Source organism: Balearica regulorum, chromosome 1, assembly GCF_011004875.1.
Source record: "Balearica regulorum gibbericeps isolate bBalReg1 chromosome 1, bBalReg1.pri, whole genome shotgun sequence".
NCBI classification, from domain to species: domain Eukaryota; kingdom Metazoa; phylum Chordata; class Aves; order Gruiformes; family Gruidae; genus Balearica; species Balearica regulorum.
Genome location: NC_046184.1, coordinates 113,459,704 through 113,472,182, shown reverse-complemented (window position 1 = coordinate 113,472,182; position 12,479 = coordinate 113,459,704). Strand labels below are relative to the sequence as shown.

The window sequence follows — 12,479 nt, the reverse complement described above, 5'->3', positions numbered from 1 at the left end:
GCGAAAACTGAACAACACTCTGCAAGCTCCCTTGAAGCTCCCTCAAATGCCTGTCTTGCCTGAAGGTACTCCCTCTAGGACAGACATTTCTCGCCCAAAGACCAGAAGGGCCTGGGTCTAAAAAGTCTTGCCTAGGCTGCCCATGTAAAGAGTACAATGAAAGACTTGAGTATCAGTGTTGGAAGAAATAAATGAGACTTCCTCCCAGTGCAAAACTGAGTTGATCTCGTAGCCTAAGGAAACCCGTCACCAGCAAGGCTGATTCACGGGTCAGTTCCCTGGGCCAGGTACGTCCCTGTCATGGTGAGTTGTCCCCTGCTTCCCTTGAGATCGATACGGTCATGTGCCTCCTCAAAATGCCCTTCTCTCCTTCTCAACACTGCTGACACACGTAACTGCACACACAAGCAGTTCTCCTTTTACATTTGTGGTATGTTCTGCCTAAGCATCATAGTGGCAACACCAGGGACTTAACTATTTCAACCAATCCAGGAATAAATTACTGTTCAGGATGATAAAAAGGACAAACATAGGTGGTTTAACAAAAGATGGTACAGCTCTGTGGGCCTTTTGGGAGAATCACTTGGAGGGTGACTAGAGATCCTTGTTTTGCTTGACCTTAAGAGTCCTACTGGGGCAAATAGTTTCCTCCTTTCTTTAGTTCTATGTCATTGTTTAGATTTTCTTATTGTCCCTGATTTTCCTTCAGAAACAAAGCATTCTGCATAAATGATGGCAAGGCAAATAAAAATAAAACTCTATTTTGTGGGACAAGCACCCTAATGAGCTAGGGATTGCTCTGTAACTGTGTATTAGCACTGTAAAATGGCTTGCCACATGACTGTCTTGGTTTAAATCACCCAAAGAGTCTGAGGAAACAAGCAGGAAGGGGGAAAAAAGGCCCCTAGATTCAGGTTCAGTCTCCTTTTGAACCTGCAGGAACTCATTCCTTGATGGTCCAGAGAACAGAAGCAGGGAAGAATATGAGGGTTCTGACAGATGCTAGAAATTCATCCTCCCTCAAGGAAGGTGGTCATTTAAGGGACCAGACTGTTGCATCACCTGATGATGGGCTTCTAAATGTAAGAGGGCGATTCACGTGGATGTTTGTTCTCAAATCTTTTTGTGTGTCAAAATGGGGCGATCTTACTTTTCAAAACAATTCTTTGAGTTATACCACACCGTACATTGATTCTTGTAGGGAAGACCAGGGCATGCCTGAACTCGCGCAGATCCGCCGGATCAGCCCAGTGAATATACATCACACTCGTGTCAAGAAAATGGCCAAAGTGGTAACAAGTGTGAGGTTGCTGCAGGAACAGATCTCAGCAGTTTGGTGGAGAGGAGAGATCAGAGTGAGGTAATGCCGAGGAGGTGGAATTACACAGACCCACAGCCATGCCACAGCCATGCCACACGGTCACGTGGCTGTGCAGGTTGACATAACTCCTATGGGACCTCATTTCCAAGGTGAATGTTCTCAACAAGAAATCTGAAGTTCATGGAAGGCAGACAGAACTGGTGTAACCAGCTGAAGTCTTAGAAAATATGAATAAATATTCATGCAAAAATGTTTTCATTGTTTGACTCGGCCAAAAACCTTGTTCTGACTTTGTTGTTCTCCTTGTTGAGAAAAATGGGTTGCAGCAAGCACAGCTTTTCAGACTACAGTTTCCTACATTTGTGTCATTCTTTGGACTTGTAATTAAACGTTGAAGAGACAAAGAAGATTTGGCAGGCAGTCATACTTACAGCAGTCTAATATCATACAGTTTCTCTGAAAGAAAAATGTTCTGAAACAGATGAGATAATGTACTTAACTTTGAAAAAAAAAAAAGCCACTAAGCACTCACTGGACAAATACACTCATAACATTTTATCATCAGCACAAGAAAATCAACACTTCTAAAACATCTGACTGTGGCAATGGCAGCTGAAGGTCCGTGTTAACATTAGACCAGATTTTTGCAATGCGATGTTGAGTTTTCAAGGGCTACTATTTTTCTGTTTCTCTCCAGCCAAATTAGGCTCAAAGCGGTGGGAGGCCAGCTCGCAGATGTCTCTTGAACTATGTATTCCTTTTATGCGGTGGTAAGAAAGAGGTTTTTTTCAGGTTCTCCTAGCTTTTGGTGAAAGGCCATCTTTTCTTCTCCCTCCTATTACGATTTTCAAAAGAATCTCCAATAAAGCTGTACAAACAGAACCGCAATAATTGTATCTGTCTCACTAAAAATAACGGGCTGCTGTCTGCCTTTCCCAGAAGAAGGGATAAACTCGGTGCTTTCCTAGAAGCTTTTGATTATTACACATCCATGTTTTTTCCTGACCTCCCGTTTGCCTTCAACTGAAGATTGTTGAGACTGAAAGAATGAATAAATAAACACAGATTTTTAAAAAGTTTGCAACTACTTGAAATGCTCCTGCCACAAGCAGCCCCCAGATAAATAAAACACTGCAACAGGAAAATTCTCTCTTATGGCCTATTCCATTTAATTGGCCTAATTCTTCACACAGCTTAATCAGGGAGTGAATAACTCCAGAAGATTAATTCTAAGTAAAACATGACTCATATTTTGATAAAACTTTCGTCCCTGGGATTCAACAAGTTTACGTTCCTGTTAATATTATGGCTTTTCTCAGACCTGGTTTCCTTCAAAAGAAAAAAATGTGCCTCCTCGTTGCCGACTGCAGGAACCAGAGTCAGACCTGCACAACCATGCACAGCTCAGCTGACGTCCGTACAGCTAAATGCCTTCCCAGTACGGATCCGCCCCATCCTTTCCATGCTAACGGCCACCTTCCAGGTAGCGCTAGGGAAGAAGCCAACTTCCTCCTCCTCTTTTGGATCCTCATTAACCTGAATATTATTTAACGGCTTATTTGTATGTTTACTGTATGCCGCATGAAAGTTAAACCGCCGAAAACTCATCTGAACAGAACATTGTTTACACTGAAGCTACTTTTGCAACTTTTTAATGACTATAAGATTGATTTCTTGTGTTGGCAACCTTAATTAATACCACTGCTGCCAATGGAAGGGGCTATAGTTAATAATGTTCCCCCTGTTTTTTTCTGATTATCAAACCTGAAAGTCTTTCATTTTTCTTTACATTACAGAAATTTCCTGTCTGGACTCTGAGATTGCATCAGGCTAACCCCTGCACTTGTAACTTGTCAGTCTTTTAATGAAGAGAAGGTTGCTTCTGTGGGGAAACAGGGACAGCCATGGCTCTTGAACTCTCTACAGAAAGAAAGGCAGACAACAAGACCCTAATTCATGCTAAACCAGAGGCAAAAGCCAGAACTCAGATTTATCTCTGTGGATCCAGAAGACATGGACCTCATTAGAACAACTCAGCAACTTTGACTCTGACAGTCTTCGATCTCTGTACGGTGCCTCTGGTAGAGCTGACGTACTGCGTGAAACTATTTTCTTAAAAAACAAATCTAAATTTGAGCTTCTTACACCTTATCACTTAAACTGCTGTCTGAAGAGAAGACAGTGTTTGTGTGGCTTTTATTCTGTGCCATAAATTAAGACAAGACAAAACTCAGATTCCCATAGCCGAAATGACACCCAGCAGTAAGTAAAATTTTATTTCCTCATTTTCTCCCGTCTTCTCTGATTCAGTAAATTCCATTTTGGAAGCTAATCTTATTAAGTAGCTTAACTTATTATAGGCATGATGGCGGGGAAGCACACATAAGTCTAATACCCAAATTATTCTCAGGGAGACAATCTATTGTGTCAGCTTGTGATCAAAGTGTCCATTTATATTCACAATGTTATATAAAAAAATGATTTAACTTCAACATCTGATTTTTTTTAGCCATAAATGATTATGTGATAAACAAATCATTTGGGACCTAAAAGAGTGGTATCGTTGTAAATATCTCTCCGTGTCTCAACTTGCTTAATAAGGGATGTTGAAAACCTGAGAAGCTATGACACAAAATGGTTCCCGTAGCTGTGTGAGGGAGGATACAGGATATCTTTTTTACATTTTCAAAAGTACGTATAAAGAGGGAACACCGTTAGAAGTGATCCTGCTGTTCTCTGTCCTCCCTGAGGTTGTACTCCAAACATAGGTATTTTTATATTCTTACTTTATACTGTAAGCCTTGTTTTAAATAAGAAGTCCAAAGAACCAAGAGCTCTTCTGGTGAGAATTTGCTTTGTGTGGTCTCTGTAAAATAAATAACTGTGCCTCTTTTTCTGAATAAGATTTCACATTTATAGCAGAAGGTGGCATCCTCTTCATGGGACACTGCAGAATTGGTTGATGTTTTGGAAGTAAAGAAGACATAGTTTCTGTGAACTCTGGGATGAAGTATTGTAAAATAATGCTGGCTCTTTCCTAGCCATTTTCTAGTTAAATAAAATATGATCTGTGCTAAATACAACACTTCATTAGTCAGCATTTGCCCCCAAATCCCAGCCTCAGTGAGGAAAAGATCAGTCAGTACAGCTCACACATATTAAAATCTTTTGCAGGTTTTGGTTAGTATCCTCATGCTCACATATAGCAAGAGTTGAACATTCCTGGGATTATTAATGTTAAATAGAAGAAGTGGCTGTAGCAAGATTCATGAAAAGGCTTAAAACGACCCAAGGTGTTCTTGAGACACTAGCACTTCTAGAAAATACTGAAGAGAAACCTGTGGAAACATGTGGGTCTTTCTTCAACCCAGTCACAGATTTCATTCAAAACTTCATTTACTTTATCTATCATCTCATTTGTCGCCTCTGAGCGCAGGCAGTTATCTGCTCTCTTTTTTGCTGGCTCGCTTTCAGTTGTAGCCAACACTGAATGTCTGAATACTGATGCAGGTTTTGGGTAGCACCTGGCTGAGTCTCACAGTGTGAAGAACCTCCTGTTTCCCCACCATACATCTCTCTACCATTTGCACAACTGGATCCTCATCTTCCTCAGGAAAATCTCACTGCTCTATTTCCAGATGCTCCTGCAACATCTCCCTTGCTCCTGCTGCGGACGCCTGGCTCTCGTGGGGGCAGCCCTGCCAGCACCAGGACTCGGTGCCAGCAGCTTGGGTCCTCTTCACCTCCACGGCCTTTCCTTCAGCGTGGCGGCCAGAGGGGCACCGAGCTTCACAGCGGCACCAGTGAGCAGCCCCCGGGTATGACTATGGGAGGTTGTGCGGAGCAGGGAGCCCATCGGCAGCCTGCCCGTGGCCAGGCGAGGCGGGGGGCCGGGCCTCAGCGCACCCGGTGGCTCCTGGCCCCAGAGCCAGGGGACAGTCGTGGGTAGGTTTGATTTACTAGTGTGCCTCCGAGCTATGCATGCTGGGTTTGATTTCAAAAACTGCCACAGATTTTGGGTCTGTGGCAGGTCCTCTCTCTAGTATACATATGCACTGGAGCAAACGGGGGTTTTTTGTTTCTTTTCTTTGTTTGAAAATCTCCACAAAATTTGAGGTTTATGTACCTGGGGATGTATGATAACAAAAATATAATTTTGGCACTTGGTAGCAGAATAATTGGTTCCTGCCTTTTGTTCAGGCCACTGTCAATTTGCCACCTTGGGGTTTTTTTAAAAGGCCATTGAAATGGCCTTCGTGCAGGCAGCATGTCACCCTGATGCCATTAAAATAAACAAGAGAACAAAGCTATATCTGTCATGTTGCCTAAACTATATTGATGAGAAGGGAAACCAGACCACAGAAGTGATTATGTGTATCAGATATCTGACAGCCTGTGTTGTCATTGTTCTCTGACTTAAATACTTTGCTAGAAAGAGCACAATACTGCCTATAAAAAAGATTATCTGAAAAGGAAGTATGCCCTGGTTTTTGAGGGTCTGGGGTTTTTTTTGCTTTGGGGGGTTGTTTTGGTTTTGTTTTTTTTTTTGCTTAGGCCTTTTTCTTCTTTTTTTTCTTGCTACTATCTTTAAGGTAGAGAAATGTGAAATGTACTGACCTTCATAGCAATAGCAAGTATTAGCACATCTCTTTTAAAATATGCCTTATTGAAGGTAGCTGAGACTCTGAGCTCCTGAAGAAAGAGCTACCCATTACAGGATAGATGTTAGATAGCTGTTAAGTTAGATGAATCACCTGCTGAAAACACCTTGTTCTCTTCATTCCCTGCAGATGGATCCTAGATAAACTATGTAGTCTAAACACCTGGGGTGGGATTCAGGTGCTTAAATAGCAGTCCTCATGTTATCTCAGCTTCTTCATGTTCCTTGGAAGGGCAGTGTGGGGCTGGTAGAGATGACCTAGAACTGGTGGATCTGTACATCTTCTGAAGTAGCAGATAGGTTAGGCTGAGGGTACCCAAATGATACGGGATGTTTGTGGCTTTGTTATTGAATTACACCTAGAATGCCACAGTTAGCAGAGGGAAGTGTTCCCCTGGTTTCTCCCTGCATGCTATTGGGGAATATGCCTTGATAAGAGATCTGCAGCCCTTGAAATTTCAAGTGAAAGATAAAGCTGTTTCAATGCAGAGAAAAGGCTTTCGTTAAGGATGCGATAAAAATAAGCTTTAAGCCACAAGGAATTATGGTAACTTCAGGAATCATTCTTCACATGCCCTGTAGCTCTGGGTGACATCTATTGAGCTCTACTGTTGTGACAGCAATGAAATCAGCTGAGGGGGAGTGTGTGTGTATCTATAAAATGTGGTGGTTCTCTGGCACTGTTGTAACTACAAGATTTCCAGACTGATAAAGTTCTTGAGTTCCTAGTTCCTGTTTCAAGAAAGCAAGAAATCTTTTTTTTTTTTAAATCTAACCCTTTGCTGAAGCAGTGACACTGGGGTATCTTGTCAGTCCACACTTTCATTTCTTGAGTTCCTCAGCCATGTACCCTTTGGCTGTGGTGTCTGTTAAAACTTCTTATTTATGCACTAGTACAGAAATTCATTTAGCTTTAGACCTGTAATTACTTGCTGGGTTTTGTTTTCTGAAATGTAACAGAAACTTTTTGCTTTAGTGCCAGAGAAACAAGATCCTCTTTGTGTGTAAGCATGTATTTACACATACATATGTGCACATGAGTAAGCATGTACCTTTGTGTATGAGTGTGCAAAAATCCTGGAGGGGGAAGGGAAGGCACAGACAGAAATGACCCCCCATCACAGCAATTCAAATGGACAGGAAAATCCCTACAGCTGGGAGATGAATCACTTGCCAGCACACTCCTCTGCCTGTAAGACCCAGAAGGTAATATGAAGTCTGCTCCCTCCCTATCATGCATCGGGAAGAAAAAGTTCAAGAAATAGGAAGAATAAAGTTTTTTGTTGTCAGTACCATTTTCTATAACTCCTTTGTCATGCTTCTGCATTTCTGATGTAAACAGTGCTAGTGATAAAAATGAGAGCAAACAAAATCAGAGGGAGGGATAACCGTGGAATAAATTCCAGTGGTATCTCACAAAACACGTGGTAGGAAGATGTATTCTGTGAAAGTCTTCCTCCCCTTCCTTTTTTAATTCTTCAACTGCCTAGCATTGCCCCCGAACATCCTTATTTACACCCCCATGGGCTGCGGCAGGGAGCTGTGCGTGTAAATAGGGATGAGTCCTCAGCCATTGCCAGCTTCTGCCTTATGGATCTCTGAAGTGCTGGGTAATTCAGCTCCCTGTCTGATAATCACATTTTGTTTGATATAACTTCTTAATTATACCACGAATATGTGAGGAAACTGCTCATCTGTTCAGAGTGTGGAGATTAAAATTAAAACTGTCTCAGTTTTCTCTGTTATTGTGTGGGTGTTGGTTCAACAAACTAATATGGAGCAGACAACTAACAACTGAGATGTCAAAGAAGGCAGTCATTACAGCAGCTGGAAAGGCTGCTATTGACTTTATTGCTGAAGGTAATGTTTGCTTAGTCTGTGTCTGTAGGTAACAATGAATCTATTAAAATAAACTCCAGATTCATTTTCTGGCACTTCACATTTCTTGAATGCCTAATTTCTCTGTAGTAAAGAGAGCTGTTGTTTGGGTTTCAAGGATTGTCCTGGTTTCAGCAGGGATAGAGTTAATTTTCTTCCAAGCAGGTGGTACAGTGCTGTGTTTTGGATTTAGGATGCAAATAATGTTGACAACATGCTGATGATTGTTGCTGTTGAGAAGCGGCCAAGGACTCTTCAGTTTCTCAGTGTCCTGTCAACGAGAAGGCTGGGGGTGCCCAAAAAGCTGGGAGGGGACACGGGCAAGACAGCTGACCCCAACTGGCCAAAGGGATATTCCATGCCATATGACATCATGCTCAGTATATAACTGGGGGTTGGCCAGGAGGCAAGGTAGCTTGGGAACTAGCTGGGCATCGGCTTCAGGTGGTGAGAAATCATGCTGTTCATAACTTGTTTTGTTGTTTGATGAAGATTATTTTTATTATTGTTATTTATTATTATTTATTATTATTTTCCTCTTCTGTCCTGTTAAACTGTCTTTATCTCAACCTATGAATTTTACTTCTTTTCCAGTTTCCATTCTCTCCCCCATCCCACTGGAGGGGGGAGCGAGCAAATGGCTGTGTGGTTGTTTTCGCTGCCTGCTGGGTTAAACCACAACAAGGATGAAACGTGAACAGATCTCCAAAGATATATACTTTTAATATTACGATTATCAACAGTAGCAGGTGAGGGAACAGTTGCATCTTCCATTTACTATTCTTCCGATCAGCCAAGAGCTGGAGTAAAGACTTCAGATCTGTCGTGTTTCAGGAAGCCAGTTATTGCACGATAACTGCTGCTTTAGTGTTTCTGGTGTGTATTGGATTAAGAGGAACAACCACTTCTTGGGTTTAATCCTTCAACTTTATTCTGGAGGCAATAGCATGTTAATTCAGTTAGAAAAGTTGTGGATGATAATTTTATTCACCTGCTCAGTGGAGGACAAACCGCTGTTCCACAGTGAGGTTTACCCCCATGAATAACAAAGAAAAGGGCAATACCATCCCAGTCAGTGTATTTTGGGGCATTGCCTGGAAGGCAAATAGGACCTATCTTTGTGTCAGCTGACATTCAGCAGCACCAATTTAATTGGTTAGTGTTCTGCATTTTATTTCATATGAGATCTAATTATAAGATCAGCTAGGAGAAATACCGAGTATTTCATTAGAGATAGCAGATGTCCTCAATGTAAGTAGTCTTACAACTAGCCACATCTCACTGCTAAAACACCTCAAAAGTACCAGACTGTGCTTACTACAGTGTATTTTAAGACTGTATCTCTTCTCTCATTCTTGACAAACAGCTGTTTGTACAGAGAGTTCTTCTAAATGACTACTGAAATACGTGAGTTTGGGATGTAGCTTGCATTAATAGAATGTAAATTTTCCAGAGCTGTGAAATTCATACTTACTGAGTTTTCTGTACTGGTCGGGAATGAGCGGCTATTCCACAAAATGCGCGAGCAGCCAAGAGCATCCATCTTACTACAGTCAAAGTGCTGCCAGCACCCTGAAGTACAGGGTCATAGTCTTGTGGACTGCGGAGGAGGCAGCCCCCACGGAGACACCCTGACCCGCTGGAGCTCGGTTACGAATCATCCCTGCTGCTTGCTGGAGAAGCAGCAAGGAGTGTGACTCAGGTCCTGCCGGGTTTTTTTTTGGCTGCCTCTTCTGCTGTGGTCTGTGGCCCCAGCCCCGGCTGCCTGCTGCTCCCCAGCAGGTGGGAGTTGCAGGGGACCAGCAAAGTGAATGATCACTTACCTGGCTGTCTTGAACTGCTGGGCAATGCCTGCTGAGGTGCCTCAGGTGCTTTCTGGTCATCATTTTGGGATGCTTTCTGGTCAAAGGTGGCCGTTTACTTCCATGCCCCTGTGTAGTTTAGCATTTCACTGTTTCAGCCCTTGATAATGATTTGCGTGGGTACTAAATTGGCAGCAAAAGCCTAGATTAGTCCAAATGTATTTCTTTCTGATTGGAAATCATCTTGAAGTTGGATCTGGTGCATAGACCATTAGCCAGCTTTAATCACACGAGGCCCAGTACAGCACCTGACTTGCTGTGGGATGTGTCTTGTACAGAAGCGTAAAGTAAGTACAGAGATTTCACTTCTAACAATTGCACATCAAAATATGTGACTCGATGAAAAAGGCAAAGAAACTACTGCAATGCAAATAACAATTGGAGTACTTCAATAAATGAGAATAAACTCTTTAAATACTGCCTATACAGAGTGCTGATAATCATGGCTAGATTTAAAAAGATGTGTATTGTGAGTCTCAATTCTATCCTAGAATAAAAACTAAGGATTCTTCTGTATAGCTGGAGGAAAAAATCTCTTCTTCTCTAAAAACAAATTTCCAACTTTACATCTTTATGTTGAATAAGTATATAGCACCACAAGTTTGTGGTTTGTTTTTTTGTGAGTGTGTGGGTGGCTCTTTTCCCAGACATTGGTTAAAGAAGTCTTCTCACGCGGCTTTAGTTCTCACAGTGCGTGCAAAGGATGGTTTCAAGAAGACTTTCTAAATGCAAAGCTGATATGATTTGTTGATCAAATATAATTCCTGACGTGTTGTCTTGGAAGCAGAAGAGAAGCAGGCAGTATGCTGGTTTGAGGGACTTGACTAGGAAATGTTCTGAGCTGTTATCTATATACAGAGGAACAGACCTTAATGAGACCTAAGCATCTACTCAAAGTATATGCTTGGATGTTGACCTGGCACTGTGGAAGGCTTCCCTATTTTATTTTTTTTGTTCCCATCCAACCATCAAGACTTTGAATCTGAACTTGAAGTTTGCTCACCCAGTGCAAATGAGGCTTTCGAAAAAGAGGAAATATTGGATTAAGCTGAAAGCACTATTAAATATTGAAGAAAACTTGGAATTGCAAGTTCCTTGAAGAAAAAACAACCCTTTAGTAGGACAGTCATTAAAGAAAATGACACATTAAGATGTGAGGATAAATTACTCAAAATAATTTTAGAGGCTGGATCTTCTAGAAGCAGATTAAAAGCAGGAGTTTAATTTAGACAATCTGAGTCCATCTTGGAGGACAGATGTATTTCTAGAGATAAGTTTGCCTTGAATACTCCCAAGATCAAGCTTGTGTGTGTGATTTGTTTTCCTTAACCTTGGTATGACTCTTCACTCAGGAATGAATGCTACTGTTTTATTTGCTGGAAAAGAGGTGGTGAGGTTTGCTGTTGTAACAGCTGGATTCTGAGTATTCAGCAAACAGGGCAGAAATTGAGCATGACATATGTGATGCTTATTTTGATATACTATTAGGCTGTTACCCCAGGCTTTGGCTGGTGCTAGATACTGTCTTCAGGAATGATAAAAAGTGGCTAATTAATGCCTGATTTGCCTTCTCTTTCATTATGTGTACAACAGTGCTACATTACATGTACTTCTAGTTCATGTTAATCCACTTGGGATATTCTTATTGCCTGCAAAAATTTGTTTCTGTCTCTCCACCACTGTGACCTTTTCTTATTTTATTTTGATTAACCTTTTTCGTGGGAGTTTGATAGGAGGAGGACATTCTGTGACTTTGATGTGTGAATATATTTTTTTAACTAGAGGCAGATTAAAACTATGTTGATACAGTGGTGCAGCTGTGCTCTGCAGTTCCCCCTCAAGTCTTACTCCCCAAGCACAATGAGGGGCCGGGGGGAGGTGAGGGAGCACGGAGGGGGGGCGTTTCTTGTCCTCATGAACACACTAGACTCTTCTCAGTGATCGACACTGAAGTCTAACCACATGATGAACATGGAATGCAAGTGGGGTGTGCATCCAGACCTAGAGCTCAGTAGATGCTCCTGGTCCCTCCAACTGGGATGTAGTTCCAGCTGGTAGGACCTGTAGATTGCTGGGTTCAGGGGGGTCCACATGCATGTAAGTGTATTTAATACCATTTTGAGACATTTTTCTCCTGAGATGCAGAATTATCTCCTCCCCACTGCTGGGTCAGTGTCACATGGTGTCCCACGTGGACTGTGTGGGTGGTGTTAAAAGGCACAAAATAACAAAATACAGATAATGCGCTTCGTGTTCTGTGAAAGTTGAACAACGAATAGCCAAACATAGCCTGGAAAGTGACTGAAGAGTAATTTCAAGCTAGAATAACTTGTTCATAATTGTCAGTTTGACTTTTTATAAAGTGAATTGCTCAATCCTTGCTTCTTACCCTAGGTGCTTTCTCGGCCTCAAAGGAATCATTACATCTGTTTATACTATTACATTTTAAGCTTACTTCAGACCATGTAGACAAGAAATGTAACTTAAAATTAAAGCCAGCTTGTATACGAGAGTGTATTCCTTGGGCAAGAAGCAAAATGGATTTTGCGATAAATTTTACAAGCATGAAGTCTCATGATAACAGGAACTGAATATAGTGTCACCCCAGACTTGGCAGCAGCAAGAGAGAATCTTGTTGGAGAATGAAAAGGATATGATAGGTAAAACTCAGAAGATAAAAGCAGTTCTATCTGTGTTTGGGGCTTTATTTTACAGGCAGGGGAAGAGGCAGAGCTGCTGATTTTAGTTCATCCCTAAA

At 41.7% G+C, this 12,479-nt stretch overlaps 1 protein-coding gene across 1 annotated transcript in view; it reads left to right on the top strand.

The window, feature by feature from the left end:
- Positions 1 to 4,394, top strand: part of CYYR1 (cysteine and tyrosine rich 1) — an 80,486-nt gene extending 76,092 nt beyond the window's left edge. Inside the window, exon 4 of the mRNA XM_075770007.1 lies at positions 3,118 to 4,394. Within this exon, the coding sequence (XP_075626122.1) occupies positions 3,118 to 3,155 (38 nt within the window). The 3' untranslated portion in view covers positions 3,156 to 4,394. The remainder of the gene's footprint in view (positions 1 to 3,117) is intronic.
- The last annotated feature ends 8,085 nt before the right edge of the window (positions 4,395 to 12,479 follow it).